Source organism: Epinephelus moara, chromosome 18 (genome assembly GCF_006386435.1).
Source record: "Epinephelus moara isolate mb chromosome 18, YSFRI_EMoa_1.0, whole genome shotgun sequence".
In the NCBI taxonomy this organism is placed as follows: Eukaryota; Metazoa; Chordata; class Actinopteri; order Perciformes; family Serranidae; genus Epinephelus; species Epinephelus moara.
Genome location: NC_065523.1, coordinates 35,614,085 through 35,631,800, shown reverse-complemented (window position 1 = coordinate 35,631,800; position 17,716 = coordinate 35,614,085). Strand labels below are relative to the sequence as shown.

At 42.7% G+C, this 17,716-nt stretch overlaps 1 protein-coding gene across 2 annotated transcripts in view; it reads right to left on the bottom strand.

Annotated features, from left to right (window-relative positions):
- smarca4a (SWI/SNF related, matrix associated, actin dependent regulator of chromatin, subfamily a, member 4a) overlaps positions 1-17,186 on the bottom strand; it is a 22,365-nt gene extending 5,179 nt beyond the window's left edge. The window contains exons 1-26 of one of the 2 annotated variants that reach the window (XM_050069200.1): positions 17,014-17,186; positions 13,438-13,701; positions 13,120-13,252; positions 10,726-11,184; positions 10,442-10,540; positions 10,091-10,346; positions 8,838-8,964; positions 8,545-8,718; positions 8,188-8,361; positions 7,682-7,849; positions 7,545-7,595; positions 7,312-7,442; positions 7,021-7,084; positions 6,814-6,926; positions 4,644-4,791; positions 4,389-4,552; positions 4,213-4,279; positions 3,793-3,903; positions 3,452-3,694; positions 3,219-3,332; positions 2,999-3,106; positions 2,769-2,855; positions 2,620-2,666; positions 2,344-2,510; positions 2,077-2,240; positions 972-1,238 (exon numbers count right to left, since the gene is read on the bottom strand). In XM_050069200.1, coding sequence (XP_049925157.1) covers positions 972-1,238; positions 2,077-2,240; positions 2,344-2,510; positions 2,620-2,666; positions 2,769-2,855; positions 2,999-3,106; positions 3,219-3,332; positions 3,452-3,694; positions 3,793-3,903; positions 4,213-4,279; positions 4,389-4,552; positions 4,644-4,791; positions 6,814-6,926; positions 7,021-7,084; positions 7,312-7,442; positions 7,545-7,595; positions 7,682-7,849; positions 8,188-8,361; positions 8,545-8,718; positions 8,838-8,964; positions 10,091-10,346; positions 10,442-10,540; positions 10,726-11,184; positions 13,120-13,252; positions 13,438-13,659 — 3,858 coding nt within the window. In that variant the 5' untranslated portion in view covers positions 13,660-13,701; positions 17,014-17,186. The remainder of the gene's footprint in view (positions 1-971; positions 1,239-2,076; positions 2,241-2,343; positions 2,511-2,619; positions 2,667-2,768; positions 2,856-2,998; positions 3,107-3,218; positions 3,333-3,451; positions 3,695-3,792; positions 3,904-4,212; positions 4,280-4,388; positions 4,553-4,643; positions 4,792-6,813; positions 6,927-7,020; positions 7,085-7,311; positions 7,443-7,544; positions 7,596-7,681; positions 7,850-8,187; positions 8,362-8,544; positions 8,719-8,837; positions 8,965-10,090; positions 10,347-10,441; positions 10,541-10,725; positions 11,185-13,119; positions 13,253-13,437; positions 13,702-17,013) is intronic. The other variant, XM_050069201.1, reaches the window with a different exon arrangement.
- Between the last annotated feature and the right edge of the window lie 530 nt (positions 17,187-17,716).

Below are 17,716 nucleotides of genomic sequence, written 5' to 3'. Positions count from 1 at the left end.
GTTCAGTTGACTATTTAATCTGCAATTTCCTATGACCTGTATCCCAAACACACACCATGTGAAACTGTACGTGGGCAACTGTGCACTCAATGGGTATGGACTAGTTTATTTATTAAAGGTCTCAAAGTTTGAGATTTCAAGGTTTTTTTAAATGATCAGTGAGTGTGTGCTGATAAATCATCCTTTAAACCTGTAAAAAAAAAACTTTGCTAGAGAAATGAGTTTTTGTAGTTGTTGACAAAAATGAAGTCTAAATGAAATTTCAACACTTATTACAAGCTTTCACCTTAATTCCTGTTTCTGATACCTGTATTAGCCGCACTGGGTTAGTTTAACCCTTTGAAACCTGAGCATTGAAGCCAATTCTAGTTTGATTTCTTTTAAAAACATGGGAAGAAGGTAATGAGCAATAAAAAGAAGAAGAAATAAATGGGAGTTTGTCAGGGCATAAACCCAACGATGTGTTGATCTTTACGAATCAAGACTCAAAAGTTTAACAACAGCATGCTGTTAAATGCTTGGAGGAAACCTTTTTATCAAAAGTTGAATGGAGCAGTGGATTTGGAGAATCATGACACCCCTGCTATTATTAACCTTGCAGAGGCAGAGCAAATATCACCTTTCAATCTGTACTACATGACTAATTTCACTGTTCTCACTAGAAGAACATCTCAATGTTTGAATTAAAAAGCAAGGAAGCACAGAAGCAGGACAAAAGCAGCAGAGAGAAAGAGGAATAAAAAGGGTAAAGGTTTTCTATTAGTGTGAAGGATAAAGTATCATATTAACCATCGAAGGTTTGTGTAGAAGCAGAGAGACATAAAGGAGAAAAGTCTGGACTGATGAAATCCTGAGAAAAGAGGGAAATAAGAAGAGGAGGAGAAATAAAAGGAGAGAATGCAGAGGTGGGGCTGCACACAGGCGGATGTGGGTGGGTGGGCGATATGGTGACGGGTTCAGATCACACCCACCCACGCCCCCCTAGTGCGGCAGCCTCCTCGAGCCCCGACCTCATCCTGTTCCTCGTGCTCCAGGATGGCCTGTAAGAAGGCCCGACGCTCGCAGCCTGAAGACTTCTGGTCGAACATGCCGGCCTGGATGACCTTCTGGTCCACGTTCAGTTTGTACTTGGCGGCCGCCAGGATCTTCTCCTCCACGCTGTTGACGGTGCAGAGGCGGAGCACGCGCACCTCGTTCTGCTGACCGATACGGTGGGCTCTGTCCTGAGCCTGCAGGTCCTGTGGGAGGAAAAATATATTGATTGTTTTAGGTGCAGTCTGTGAGGTGACTGGAAAAACAGGAAAACACCAATAATGAATTTCTTTGTTACTTTTCCTCAATATTAATACTGAGCGCCAGTTGAGAAAATGATATCAAAGATGAGTTCACTACATGTGGTCAACAAATAACTTATTGCAGTATGCATGTGGGTCAAAAATTACAGATGGAGTTGCAACAACTTCAAACTTTCAACATTTGCAGTTGCACAAAGAACTGAGAGACTAGGCTGTTATCAATACAGCTCATGCTTAGCTAATGTTATTACTCTGTTGTTAAGATGGCACTACATTTGGTTGAGAGCGTATTATGACTTGTTTAGGACTCGAAACTCAAAGTTTAGGACTTGGAACTTGAGTACAAAGACCTGAGAATTACTTGTGACTTGCAAAACAATGACTTGATCTCACCTCTGACGACTGCTTACTCATCAAAACTCAAGAAATGGCTCAGCTTAGAACGCAAACATGACACACATGTCTACATCTGTTGCGTTTTACTATCCAGTGGTTTCAGACATATGGAACATCCAGCCGAGACATACAAGAAGTGTTACAGGCAATAGAAGCATAGGGCGCTGGGTTTTAAATATCCGATTATTAACTTTTCTGCAACGAGACATAGGCTTGTTTTACACAACCTGTAGGTGGCATAATGAAGGGATTTTGTTGCTGCAATATTGTGGGATCTGTGTGTAAAAAGGGCTATGATCTTACAAGAGAAAATCTGATTTCATCTGACTTGGTATATTCACTTCATAACTGAGACCCGTGTTGATGCCAGCACATATTTAAATACCTGATGTGGGTTCCAGTCGCTGTCGAAGATGATGACGGTGTCAGCAGACTGCAGGTTGAGGCCCAGGCCTCCTGCCCTGGTGCTGAGCAGGAACACAAAGTACTCCGAGGCCGGGTCATTGAAAGTCTTCAGCAGCATGCCACGGTCCTCTGCCTTGGTGGTTCCTGTGGGAGGAGAGAGATTGGAGCGTTATGGAAGTGAAATTCAACCGTTCCCTGTGATTAGACGACAGCGAGGCCCACAAACACTCAGTCAGAGGTGTCTCACCGTCCAGACGCAGGTACTTGAAGTTACGGTAGGCAAAGTAGTCCTCCATGATGGTCATGAGGGACGTCATTTGACAGAAGAGCAGCACTTTGTGGTTGGTGGCCCTCAGCTTGGGCAGGATGCGGTCCAGCAGCTCAAACTTCCCAGAGGAGCGGTACAGGTCGGGGCTGGAAAGGAGGAGGAGGAGGAGGAATGAGCCAGTATGCAACACATACACACTCCAAAACAAGACACACACATGTAGTACAAACACTAGCAATTTCAAGTTTTACGTACCCACTAACGATCCCACCAGAGTACCCAAGATGCTCAGAGAAAGACTCCTGTAAAACAAACACAAATCGGTCACATTCATTCTGTTAATGTGTTTATTCTTCTCATGCAGTTTGGAGAAAAATATTCAAGGTGTATCTTCTATTTGTTACCTCGATGTGCTGGAACATGTAGGGGTGGTTGCAAATCTTTCTCAGTTGCATGATAGTGTTCATCAGGGTCTTCGTGCCACCTTTACCCTACAACATTCAGAAGAGGAAGAAACACAGAACACCTTTTAGTTTCCAATTTAATTATGACTGTGTGTTATGAGTGTTACTTTAAATATCTTTAAATGCAAGGTTTCGCAGATTAAATTCAAAAGACGTCATCTTCTTCTTACCTTCTTGTCTTTTTCTGACCCATCTGTGAGCAAGACACCCTTGGCCTGCATGTGTCTGTACAGAACCCTCTGTAGAGCTGACATGTCGCACTTTATCACGTACTCCACCTATACACCAAAAACAAGAAGAGAAGAAAACGTAAGACACCGAATTATGAAAATTACATAAATATTAATGCAAGAATGTAATTTCATCTCAGTGAGAGAAACCAAAGCTGACCTTCTCGGGCAGCTGAGCCTCGACTTCCTTCTTGAGTCGGCGCAGCAGGAATGGCCTGAGCACCTTGTGTAAACGTCGAATGATCAGGATGGTCTCCTCTTCATTCAGGTCGACCTTGAGGTTAAAAGAGACAGGAGGATGAGGAGGACACATTCAAATACATTTTACTGCAGCTCATTGTTCTGTGAAAGTCTCTTAGGACTCCACAACCACCCAACTGGACTGCAACTTACCTTCTCTCCGGTCATGGCAAAGGGGGCATTGAACCACTGCTCGAACGTGCTGCAGCTCTTGAAAATGGTGGGCAGGAGGAAGTTGAGCAGCGCCCAGAGCTCAGGTAGCTTGTTCTGCAGCGGTGTGCCTGTGAGCAGCAGACGGCGTGGCGCCAAGTAGTGAGTGTTCAAGACCTGGGTCAGTTTACAGTGGTGGTTCTTCATGCGATGGCCCTCGTCTACAATCATGTACTTCCAACGAAGCTTTGGAAGGAAACACAGACGTCAGAGAGAGAAACAAAGACTGAGAAACTGATGAATGAATGAATGCATTTTGTCTTGACGTGAGGATGCTTCCTTACCTTCGCTAACACCTGCTTATCTTTGATAATGTACTCGTATGTTGTTAGCAGCACGTTGAATTTGCCGCTGCGCAAAATGGGAACAAAAGCACGACGAGCAGCTGGAGACCCCTGAAAATTAACAGAGCTGATTTATCATCATGTTTAATGACAAAACCGCTTAAATCAGCCAAATCATAAAACATTTAATACTGTGCTTTTAAACTCTTAGTCATGACAAACAGTAAGGCTGTAACAGTTCATGTTTTTGCACCTGACCATCACAGTCCAGTGCACAGAAGTAATAGTAATACACAGTGTTTGAAATGTTCCATATTTTTATACTGGCACGAAACTGCAACTCCAAAATCTGAGTATGAACCGAACTGTGGCGTCTGTGAACTGTTACAGCCCTATCAAGAGACTGAAAGTGCCACTGACCTTGTAGGAGACTTTGACGACAGATGGGGCCCACTTATCAAACTCATAGACCCAGTTTGATAGAGTTCTGGAAACAAAAGACGCAACAGAAAAGTTTCTACTCTGCTCAACACATGAACATAAAAACTCAGACAGCTGTCTGTAAATGCACTTCTTGTTTGTTGTGTTTGGCTTACGAGAGAGGTACGATGATGAGGAAGGGCCCGTTGAGGCGCTTGTACTCCATGAGGTAAGTGATGAGGGCGATGGTCTGGATCGTCTTCCCTAAACCCATCTCATCAGCCAGGATGCCATTCAAGTTGTTGTTGTAAAGCGACACCAGCCACTCCAAACCTTTGATCTGAGCAGGAACGGGTCACAGTTAGCTTCAGTTTCAGACTCCCTCATGAGTAACATCCCTCTACTGTTTACAGCATGTTTCGGTCGTGTACCTGGTATTGCTTGAGCTGCCCGTTGACCAGCAGTGTGGACTGTTTGTCCACCTTTTCAGTGACAGCGTGAGCCACAGCGTAGTAGGACTGCAGGCCTCGGTTGAAAGCTGCGTTACCGTACTCATCATCGACATCCTGCTTGGCGTGTCTGGTGGGACAAAATACAGTGAGATATTTTTTGAGAGGATGAAAAACTGCAAATAAAAAAATATGAAAGGAAAACATATGTTAACACATTCATGTCTTACAGGTATCTTTGTGAAACTCAAGTTATTACAGATTCAAAGACGGTGTTTAAAAGGGACCTATTCCGCTCTTCAGCTCTTCGCTCGTCAGCTCATGACAGATTTAATACAATCTTGGTTGCCGATGTTGTTAATTTCTCCCACATTTCGGATCATATTCCTGCTGAAACATGTCTGGTTGTGTTAAGAAGCTTTTCTTTCTGATTTTCGATAGGAGAAAGGGCCGCTATTCTCCACTGCAGTCATTCCTCTGCTGCAAGTACACTGCTACATGTAGCTACATACTAAGTTGTTGCTGGAACATGTCCGGTTGTTAAGATTTTCAGTTAGAAGCTTTTATTGATAATTTTTCATGGTAGAAATTACATTATACTCCATTACAGTCATTCTATGGCTGCAAGTACGCTGCTACATGTAGCAACATGCTAACATCAGGGAATCATGTAATCCTGGCTGCTGATGTTGCTAATTTCTCCCAGATTTTGGATCATATTCCTGCTGGAACATGTCTAGTTGAGGTAAGAAGTTTCATTGGTGATTTTTCAGTCATTCTCTGGCTGCAAGTAGTCTGCTACAGGTAGCCTCATGCTAACATTGGGGAATGACCTACTTGGTTACTATTTTCTTCATGATTTTGGATTATATTCCTGCTGGAACATGTCTGGTTGTGACGACTTTGGGTTAGACGCTTTTACTGATTATTTTTCACAGTAGAAAATACTGTTACACTCCATTACAGTCATTCCTCGGATGCAAGTACACCGCTACATGTAGCTACATGCTAATGTCAGGGAATCATGTAATCTTTTCATTTCTCCCAGATTTTGGATCATATTTCTGCTGGAACATGTGCGGTTGAGGTTAGAAGTTTTACGAAAGTACGGTTACACTCCATTACAGCCATTCTCCAGCTACATGTTGCGTCATGCTAACATAAGGAAATAATGTAAGCTTGGTTGCCAGTGTTGTTAATTTGTTCCCGATTTATGATCATATTCCTGTTGGAACTTGTCCGGTTGTGTTCAGAAGCTTTAACTGGTGATTTGTAATGGGAAAAAGTGCGGTTATACACAGTCATTCCCCAGCTGCAAGTACACTACTACAGGTAGCTACATACTAACGTCAGTGAATCATGTAATCTGGGTTACCAATGTTGTTAATTCCTCCATTATTTTGGATTATATTCCTGCTGGAACATGTCTGGTTGTGAAGATTTTGGGTTAGATGCTTTTACTGATCATTTTTCACAGTAGAAAATACTGTTATACTCCATTACAGACATTCCCCAGCTGCAAGTACACTGCTACATGTAGCTACATGCTAACATCAGGAATTCGTGTAAACCTGGTTGCGGATGTTGTCAGTTTGTTCCCGATTTCTGATCATGTTTCAGCAGGAATATGATCAGAAATCGGGAACAGTCTGGTTGTGTTTAGAAGCTTTATTGGTGATTTGTAACGGGAGAAAGTGCCGTTATACGCAGTTATTCCCTGGCTGCAAGTACACTGCTGCATGTAGCTACATACTAACATCACGGAATTGTGTAATCTTGGCTGCCAATGTTAGTTTGTCCCCAATTTCTGATCATACTCCTGCTGTCAGGTTGTCAAGATTTTTGTTTAGAAGCTCTATTGATAATGTTTCCCAGTAGAGAGTGCTGTCATACTCCATCACACTCATTTTATGGCTGCTATGATGATGCAGACACTGAGATATGGGAGACCCGCAAATGCTAATAGAGGGCTAATAGAGACAGGTGCTAAAACAGAGGGTAAATACGTGTGTTCCAGCACAGACAGTATGAGGAAATCAGAGTAATGTTTTAGTAGGAGCCCCAGATACAAATATGAACCTGAAAATGAGTGTAATACGTTCCCTTTAAAGTAGGATCTAAAAACACCAAAATCTCAGTAGTTGCGTCTTACTCGATGATGTGCTGGACGTCCACTTCAGACACGTCTTCACTGTCAGGGTCAGGAATCTTCTTCTTCTCTTCTGCTGCAGTTGCAGATGAATGCGGTTGCTCCTCATCCTCCTCCTGACGTCAAAAACAGGGAGATCAGAAAACTGTTTGACGAATATTACACGAAGTGACCATTTTGCTTCGATGTAGAGATCACTGCGTTACGTACCTCGTCTTCATCCTCCTCTTCTGAACTGCTGTCTTCACTGTCTGAGCGCGGCGCTACTTCGTATCTATAAAAGAACAAAACGTTTTTGACAAGGTTAAAAACATTTGCAGAGATACGGTGGGTTTGTCTCTGCTGTTCTGCTACAGGACAACTGTTAACCTGATAAAACATGGCTTCGATGTTAGTTCACGTAACACACTTTGTTCCAGAAAATTGTCCTCAATCATTACAGTTAGAATTTAAACCACTGAATTCAGCAGACAGTTATCATAAGATAGACTTGACACTGACCCCGGGTTCATTTCAAGCCAGGTATCCAGCTGGCCCGCCTTCGGTGCGTCCATCCCAGTCAGGATCTTTCCACTGTCAACATGGATGACCTTCACCGGGAGGTCACTCATCTGACTGGTCTCATCTAAAGGCTGAAAGGCAAGAGAAGAATTGTTAGGTATATTAACAAGCTGCACGTTAAAAATATTATTGACAACCTATTAAAAGGAAACGTGTTCCTCCTTTAACCTCACCTCTCCATCAGGTCCCAGAGCAGGAGCGCCACCCTCCACAGCCTCTGGCTTCTGGAAATAAAGAACGCAAGTACATGTAAAAATGCAGTTTAAACTCACAAAGACATGTTTTATAAATGCCTGTTATAAACATTTACCTTCTTTTTCTTCTTCTTTTTCTTCTCTTTGAGAGCTTGTACAGCTTTGTGGGCGCGCACCAGCTCCGTGAGGTTGGCCACGTACTCGTCCGTCTGCTGTAGCAGGTACGCCAGACGCTTGTCTTTCTTTTGGTCGATGAGTTTACGGTAGCCTTCCTCATCTTCAGCCTGGGAAAAGATTCACAGAGATGTTGGATGCTTGTGTTAGACTAATAAAAATACAATTTTTATTATTATTAAATGGTTAATTTTGTTGCCAAACGCTATGGCTACATGTTCGTCAGTTACTTCTTTTCCCATGACTAAAGCCAGGTTTATATCTACGGTTAAAGCTCTGTGTAGATGTGTACCCTACGCAATAGCCTGACATGCACCTCCCCAGGAAAATGTAAAAAATTTAATCAGTTGACCGTTGTGCCAAATTTGAATAAATTTCCCCGTCCACGTAAAAGCAAAAACAAACTCATTTTGTATTTCTGTGTCTCATTAACAGATTGGAGTCTCACCATCAGCCTCCGCATTCTCTCCTTCTCAATTCGCTCATTCTCCTTCTTCTGCTCGCGCTCAGTGTTGGCGTGATAGGTGGCGACAGCTTTGGTGGCCTTCTGGATCTTTGCTGTAATGGAGCGGTGGTACTCCTTGAAATCCTTGGCGTGCTGCAGAATGCTGTTGAGGTATTCCTGTTGACAGAAGAACACACAAAGACCACTGTTAGCAGATTCTACAAATAATGTGAAGAAATATTCTCACTCGAACCAAGGAAGGACAACAAAATTAAAAACAGCACCATACATGACGTGTTCTGATTCCCAGTACCCAGCTATAAACCGCCACACCCATACACATCGTTTCTCACACTGTACCTGGTGTTTCTGGCGTCGTTTCCGCTCCTGTTCGATCTTCTGCTGTTTCTCCAGCTTCTCAGTGATGCGGGCTTCACGTAGAGACTGACGTTTGCTGCGCTTGTAGGCCTTTGCGTTGAGGGCAGTTTCCAAAGCAGTGTCACGTCGCATGCAAACCACCACCTCCTGACGCAGCTGCAGGCACAGAAAGTGGACATATTAAATCCTGTATCTACGAACAGACCAGTGACGCTGGAGTCAGAGGATCAATATGAGCTTCAGTTGTGTGTTCGTCAAACATTTCTTGCAGCTACCTGTCTCTGGAAGTTGAGCAGCCGCAGGGCCTTGAGTTCGATGGTGGCTTTGGTGCGCAGGTCACCGGCCAGAGAGCCCGGCAGGTTCTCCAGCTCCTGGATACGGTGAGCAATACGAGCCTGTAGCCTGAAGAATACACATTTAAAAAACAACTGTATTAATAACGGTCACAAATTCAAACCACTACTTTTTCTGATCAACACAATTACAAGGTAAAATATGTAACTGTGGTAAAAGTGACTCAAATCTTGTTTGTAACTAAAAACTGTGTGTTATCAGTTTTCGATTAGTAACAATGAGACGGATTTTTCTTAGAGAGTAAAACCGGAATTCCACTTGGTTCTGTCTTAGGTCCACTTCTCTTCAGTTTATCTACTTTATGGGCGTGTGAGCGTGCATTTAGTTGCAGTACTTTCAGTCTTTAGCCCCTTTTGACTGCAGGAACTTTCCCCAGGAACTAGGAACCTTTTGAGGAACTCACTGCGTCTCGACCGCAGGGACCAGGTCTCTAAATTAAGTTCCAGAGACATTATTTTTGAACTTTTGGGGTGGATTTTGCAGGGATGACTATTGCTGATTGGTCAAACACACACAGCTTGCTTCATTCATAAAACAAGGAAGTACTCTAGTATAAATTTAGGACGAGGGGAAACAATTTCTCTTTGTTTGATAACATTACAAGTGAAGCTAGGCTTTTGTTTCGGCTTCCTGAGAAGAGATATTGCAACAGCAAACTGAAAGAAAGAGACAACACTGCGACAATGCTCTTCGCTTCATTTTCCTTCGTTACATCCAACTTGCAGAAATACTACGCACCTATAAATGTCATCACAGTGAGACAAAACCACAGGCGTATTTGTTGTTTGTATATTTGTTTGAACTACTTACTCACAGAACTCAAATACTTTTAAAGTCAAGTAAAAGCTGATTTTAAAGAGGCACAGACACTCTGAATGATCACAGTACCACTAACTGGGTTTTATGTGTTTTTTAATTTGTATTTTAATGGTTTTTATTTTAGAGTTGTATTGTATGTGTTTTTCTGTTGAGCTGTGTGAAGTGTATCTAGGGAGGGTTGATGTGCTGTGGTATGGGGAATTCTTCCAGGCTATGTAACCTACTGAAATCAAGTTGAAATGAATATAAAACTAAAGTTAACACATAAAATACCAACATAGCCGAGGTGCAGTTGTTATAAACATGCAGATGAGGTAACAGAACAGTGAGCTTCCACCGCTCTACACCGTCTCACCTGTACTCTCTCTCCTGGAGGATCTCCACTGGGTCCAGCCCGCGGGGCTTCTGGATGGGGGTTATGCGGTTCTGTTTCTGGTGAAGCATCATGGGAGGAGGCTGGGCGGGCTGTCCTGGGGACTGTGTCTGAGGAGGCATAACTGGGGAGGCAGCGGGGGGAACAGAAGGAGGAGCAGGAGACGGTCTGCCGGTGGGCTGAGGTGGAATCAGTTTCTGAGGAGGATTAGAGGGGGTGGCGGCGTTCACCATTGGTCCTAGAAGAAGGAGGAATCAGAGGAGGTTAGTTTGGCTGCGTGTGTATATAAACATACAGAGTGCTGACTGAGGTGAGCCTCCAGACTGAGTCTACCTTCAGGCCATGATTTGGGGGGTCCGTTGGTAGGCTGGCCTTGCATACCAGGGGGAACTCCTGCAGGTCCAGGAGGCGCCATGTTTGGACCTACCATACCTGAAACAAGCAAAACAATGTGATGTTTTCAGGTAATTAGCAAATATCAGGACAGCCAGCAGGTGTCTCTGCTGAGCTTCAAATATTCTGCTGTCTTTGTTTAAAACTTAAAGATGTTTCATTTGTTTGGAGGCAGATCGCAAAAATACGCTGACGAGGCTTCCTGAGAGCTTCACTTAACTCACCATGTGGTCTGTTGTAGTTGGCCTGAGCAGGTCCCGGACCAGCTCCTGGTCCACCTCCGGGCCCTGCAGATGGTGGCATGTTGGGCATCGGCTGCTGCTGCATCCCCGGCATGGGCCTCTTCCCCTGCACAGCCATCTGCAGGTGTTCCGGTAGCGGCTGACTGCGTGCCAGCATCTTATAGGCCATAATCTGAGCCCTGAGTTGGTGCAGCTGGTTCTGGTTGAAAGGAGCGGGTCCACCTGCACCACCTGGTCCACCTCCTGCGCCACCGGGTCCACCTGGACCCTGGGGTCCCCCGCGGTTAGGCTGACCCATTCCCTGATTGGGGTCCCCGCTGCCCTCCATGGGGCCCGCCCCAGGGCCAGGGGGACCTCCAGGCATCATGGGGCCAGAGGGAGGGCCGTTGGCTGGGACAGGACTGGGTGCGTGCTCCGAGCCTCCCAGTGGAGAGGGGTAACCTGGGGAACAGAACAGATGCATGATGGGTAGGCCAAAAAATATTCAAGCACTATGATTTAAAAACGTCTTATATGGGTTTATTTTAATCTGACTCCACTAACACACATAAAACAGCACATGGGATAAGTTAAACTTCAGAGACAGAAATCTTTTCATTTGATCTTTTTCATAAAACTTCAGGTCTGTCTGGCTGAAAACTCTGAAAGCAAACTTCTAACAACCATAAAACATGGATCATCATGTGTCTCTCTTAACTGTTAGACGGTAACATAGACATTCAAAATAAAAGCGTACCCCAAAGATGACGATAGGGATCAGTGTGTTCGCTTTGCATCTATGATACTGGATCGTTGATCTTTGAATCGATACATCGATCCAGATCAATGGATCGTTACACCTCTATAAAATACTTAGTTCAATTTAAGTAAAATGCAGTTTTTATTCTCCTTAGTTGGGCGTACTGCAAAACTCTGAGCCGATAAAGATGTTTTAAATCTGGCCGATACGATAACAGATGTGTTTTCTTGTTGTTGATTTTGTTTTTGTTTTATTGACTCCCCCTTTTGTGCCATGGAAACAAAGAAATCTTCAGTTTAAATAAAAAAATAACTGAACTGTTTTAAAGTCATTCAGTGTTTCATTACACTACTTTTAAATGAGCACAAATTCACTCATACAAATACATAAATAAACAATTAATATGACCTTCTTTCACATTAAAAAACATATTTAAAAATACTTTAATTGCTTTTTTGCTATACATGTATATAAATCACAATTCCCTGTTTAATATATATTCTTATGGCTGTGAAAACAACAAATTTCTCTCCTTCAAATACCTGTATTTAATCATGTTTCTCTGTAAAAGCTACATTTTACAAGATTACATTTGAACACATCATGAGATCGTTAGAATTTACCTTCACCCAGCACTCATTTTTCTAAACAGAGCTTGAATGCATCATAATATAACTGGCTGTAACCTTATTTAACTGTCAGTTGCTGCCACTGTCTAACAGCTAACGTTAACTAGCTCTCCTGTCGATTTTAAAACGCATTTGTTTTTCACAGTGTAGCATTGTCAGGAAAACAAGTGTGTCCCTAGACACCTCGATAGTGAGTTCACTGCGTCCTTTCATCCTGAAGGCATCTCAAACAGGTTTTCTATTGTCCCTGGGACGACAGGGCGCTGTTATGCTCCAGCCCTGCTTTTTATTCTGCGCAAAATTAATGTAAATAGGCTTGTTAATAAGCTGATGGACATCAACGAGGTGATAATAGGCCATAACGATGTAATGCTGATAAACCACTGTATCCCCACTCTTTAGTTTAGACTGAGAGTCCAAATACTGACAAGAAAATGACAAGTGAACCAAACACTCTTTATCTAGCTTAAATATAGAGCCATCTCTGTATCATACACACTGTTATTGTGTCATTTTAGTGTTCCCGTGTGTGTCTGTCTGTCTGTCTCTTCCTATCCTCCTCTGCTGACTGACTGTGTGGTTTTGTAGTTGCAGCTGCCTTTGTTGTTGTCTGAAAGGGGAAGCCCCTAAACCCGCCCCTCCTGTTGCCCTGCCTACCGCTGTCTGTCTGCTCACGCTGCCAAATGAGCAGCAGCAACACAAGAAGAGAAACCGGCTGGATGGGTTCACACACACACACACACACACATACACAAGGTCTGCCTGACTGAGCTGTCTGTCCTTCCTGTCTGGAGCTTTTCAGCGTCAAAAAGAGATCTTTAATTTTAATCTTTCTTTAACTTTGACCAACTCAAGTTATCTGAGGATTCAAACCAGCAACCTTCATGCTGCCTGCAGCCTGCGAGCACACCTCAGAGATACGAACAGGGGAATTTATTTCCTCATGTCTCATCTGTCTAGAAGTGACAGCACAGGCTACTTTAAACATGACATCATGTGAGGTGTTACCTTGGGAATGTTGGTCCATCGGGCTCGGAGGGGGTCCCATCCCACTGTGGCCCCCTGGTCTCATGCCCATGCCCTTCATCTGGGCGTAGCGGGGGTCATCAGGCATTCCCTTCTCATGCATGGCTTCCATGGGCTGATGAAAGACAGAATAATTATGTGTGACACTCATTCTTATGTGATGTTGAAACATTTATATTACAAATGCACCAAGGTTAAATCTCTCAGGGTGTCATTGTTCATTTTAGTCAAACCATACAGTTTATCGTACACACGAAAACAGTGTGTAAGATACAGTTTGAAATAAGAACCGTTTCATACTTTGTGCATCTGGTGCATGTTGTCCTGAGGATATCCTGAGGGTCCCTGTGGAGGATGGGGATGTCCAGATCCAGGAGGTCCCGGGCTGGGCCCCATCATGCTGTGTGCCGAGCCTGGAGAGGGACCGGGGCTCGGGCCCATCATGCCTCCTGGAGATGGCCCTGGTCCTGGGGAGGGTCCGGGCCGAGGTGTCCCTCCCATCGGGGGGTCAGGAGTGGACATCTCTCAGGAGAAGCTGGGAATGTGTGGCAGCAGAAAGTAACCCTGTGAGGAGAGATGACATCAGGAATAAAAGCACCCCGAGAATGTTTATTTGTTTGTTAACCCTGTCTCAGTCATTGAAATCCAAACTTAGGGTTCGTGTATTCGTACCAAACCATCAGAGTCCAATGTACGCAGACTGCACAGTACGTATACTGATGCACGTTAATTGGAACCACAGTTGGCAAGTGCAAGTTTCACCTGGAAACTTTTAGTTTTATGCTATTAGCAACATGTGCAGAGGTTAACACAACAAGCTGACAAGCGTGCAGGTCAGTCACACTATGGCGAGCGCACATGACACACTGGAGCTGGACAACCAACGTGTGGGTTCCCAGTCAGCTACAACATCAATGACGAGACTTTTGTAAAATCATAAGAGAGGGCTGGCGTGTCGGTTCTGTTCCAGCGCTGTAGAGGATGTGAATGGAAACTCATCCAACAAGCTAACACACATCTGTTAGCATCACCCAGATGTGCAGATCAATGGGATGATAAATGTTCGAGTGCTTTGAAAGTTTAAATACAGCTGAAACTGCCCAAATTTTATTTCTTATTATTTTATTTATTTTGTTATTTTAGGTTTATATTATAAGAGATGCTGCTCAGGTTAATAGCCTGTTGTGACCTGTTGTCGTTTGGGAAACTGTCTGTACAGAGTAATACACAAGTGTTTCAAATGTTCCTTATTTAATAATGAAAATATTTATCATTTAAAGTTGCCAGTGGGCAAAATGTTACCTCACGTCTCAGAGGATTGTGTCTTTCTTTGACACTTCTACTACTGTCTGTTTAAACTTAAATTGAATATATTTAGATTGTAGAAAAAATAAGACACTTGAGGACGTCCTCTTGGGGCGTGGGGAAACACTGATCGACATTTTTTAGCATTATCTGACATTTTATAGACAAAATGTGTATTGAAAATAAAATAGTTGCAGCCCCATTCAGAATAAATATAAAGCAAAAGATCTTTATGTATTTGTTTTTTTATCCACTGTGCTCCATTACACCTCTATGAATACACAAATCAAATCTGATTACTTTACCAATGTACAAAGTGTTTGAATACAAATGTAAATCCTGCAAAACAGAGTTAACAAAAACACTCAATGTTTTATCTTATTTTAAAAAAGGTATAGTTTTGTCCATGTCTATTTCTTCTGAAGTAACATCCAGACAAGGTTAGATGTGACCTGCTGAGATGCAGCCAGCGCTCACCACAACGTAACGACCTCAATGCTCCGAAATATTTAAAACCCATCAACCATTATGTCTAATTTAAACTACAGTTACACTGTTAATTACAATCATTTATTATTGGTGTAGTCAACAGTTAGAGCAGTTGGCGGTGAAACCAGAAAGTAGCTCACAGTGAAGTGTGTTAAGGCTGCAACTGATGATTATTTTCATTGTCAATTTATCTCTTCATTATTTTCTCAATTAATTGATTAGTTATTTGGTCTATAAAATATCACAAAATGATTAAAACTATCAATCAATGATTTCCAAAGCTCAGGATGAACTCTTGTTCTTTGTCCTCAAATGTCTTGTTTTGTCATCGAGCCAAATATATTCAGTTTACTGTCCCAGAGGAGAAAAAACACCAGAAAATATTTAAGTTTAAGAAGCTAGAATTAGACAATTTAGACTTCCTCTTCCTTAAAAAAAATCACTTAAACTGAGTAATCGATTATCAAATTAACTGGGAGTTGATTTAATAGATGATTAATTGTTAGGGGTGTGGGATATTTTTGTGTGACAATATTGAATCATCGCACAATGCCAAGTGTCAACTTCTTACATTATGTAAATGATTAATATTAGAAATGCAAATTAAACTTTAAGTAGCCTACTGGAACAATATAATCAATTGCTTTTTCAGTCCACTAAACACATTTTGCTGCTGCTGCAAAAAAAAATGGCTGAGGTGAGATTAATAGGATGAAAATGTTATCTTATTATTTAAAACAGATGTTGACAAAATTTTCAAAGATTTGGGGACAGAATTTACAGTTGAAAAAAGGTATTAAATTGCAATATACCTTATCGCAACATATGTAAAATCGCAATAATATTGTATGGTGATAATATGTTGTGAATCCTCTGGTGATTCCCAGCTCAACTCTGGACCATTGTGCATGTTAAGTAGTTATTTTCCAACTGTAATATGGTGCTGTGTTTGATTGTGTCAAATGTATTCTTTGGTGCTTTCTTTAAGTGCAACCCAAACACATCATCTGCTGCTGTTGTGTGAACTGAAACCAAAACAAAACTAATCACAGGAAAGTAGTTTTAATGTTGTTGTGGGCTGATCTGTCCCTTTGGTTATGTCTCACCCTGAACTTTGGTTCATTTAAACTGAGCCAGATGGCGAGCTGCTGAGCACAACAAGATTAAACCAACACTGATACAACACATCTGACACATAAGCAACAAGTGAGGCAACAAAAAGGATGAAACTGTATCTGGATGATGAGAGCTTCTTACACACAGGAGGTCATTTAAACTATCAAAAAATACATGTTGGCGTGGGTCAATTCAACAGGATATAACTCAGCATAATATACAAATACAGGAGAAATAAAAGTCACTGAGAGAAAAGTTTAAAAGTGATAAATAGACGTTTGTAAAGTTGTTTACAGTTACAAAGAAATTACAGTTAGACTAGCTATTATTAGCATCCGTAGCTTTGCTAACATTAGCCGGGCCTAGCCGGATTTATCATTTAACGTTACAATATGCCGGTTCACGACTTGTAAACTCATCCGGTTTAGTGTGACGAGTTCCCCGGTGTTTGCTGGACAGCCGGTTCAATTGTTCAACGAGATTAAATTCCCGGTAACGCAACAAAGAACAGCAGCCAGGCAAGCTAGCTCGCTAGCTAGCTACCAGCCTGTATTGATACAACAACATAACGTTAAGCTGCTGACGGTGCCTAGCATGCTAACAGGCTAGCAGTGTTAGCCTCGCCGGCCATGCTCCCTCGGGCCAATTAGGCACAAAAATGTGTTGTTTTTCGAGCCGTTTGTTGCGAAGCGGCGACATGTGAAAGGTTATAGCATCCCTCATCGCCGGGGCTGATTGATCCAACGCGCCTCCCGTACCCTTGGCACGGTGCTCCGCTCTAAGCACATTTCCAAAAACAATTTTCATTCATTGCACACAGTCGCGCCACAGCAGCGGCGCTGTAATGTCGGGCTCAGCTTTTTCTCCACAAAAAACACCGTATAAAAACACGTGTGTGCTCCGAGCAGAGACACAAAACACACACACAACTCCCGTGAAGTGATATCAAGATAATCGTGGACTTACACGAGTGGTGAGCGCTGATGATTGAATCCTCGCCGGGTGAAACGTCTCTTGGTTTTTCCTCCTAGCCAGAAACAAAGACCGACCTACCCAGTTGGTTTTTTTCCTTCCCCCCTCCTCTCTCTCTTCTGTCGGCAGATTGTATCGCAGGCACCGGCCTGTGCGGCTCCGCAGCGCCCCCATCCACCGACTCACGCACTGCCCGCATGCCCAGTGACGAGCTGCGTTAACAGGCAGGAATGAAGCCGGAGTGGGGGGAGGGGTGCTGTGGAGCAGACAGGACAAAATGATCTTTAATATACCATTTTATTCCAGTGCTGAAATTAAAACACTCCAGCACGTGCAGGAAATGCACCATGGATAAGCTGTGTTGTGTTCACGGACCGAGAGAGGAAACAGCAGCTACAGTTTCGGTATCTCGTCATTATCAGACTGTTTGTTTCATTAAAACACAGAAATTATTCAACACCAGAGCTGTAACTCCTTTTATTATTGATTAATCTGATCTTACCTTCGTTTTATCATAAATGTGACATGTTTAATTTGTCAACAACAGTTTCAAATTATTTATTATTAAATAAACAACAATTACAGAAGCAGTCCCTTAATTAAAACCTTGGGTCTCAGGTATGGAGGACAAAAAATCTCTCAAGAAACAATTAATAATTAAATACATAAATACAAGAATATTTTGTATAAATAAATA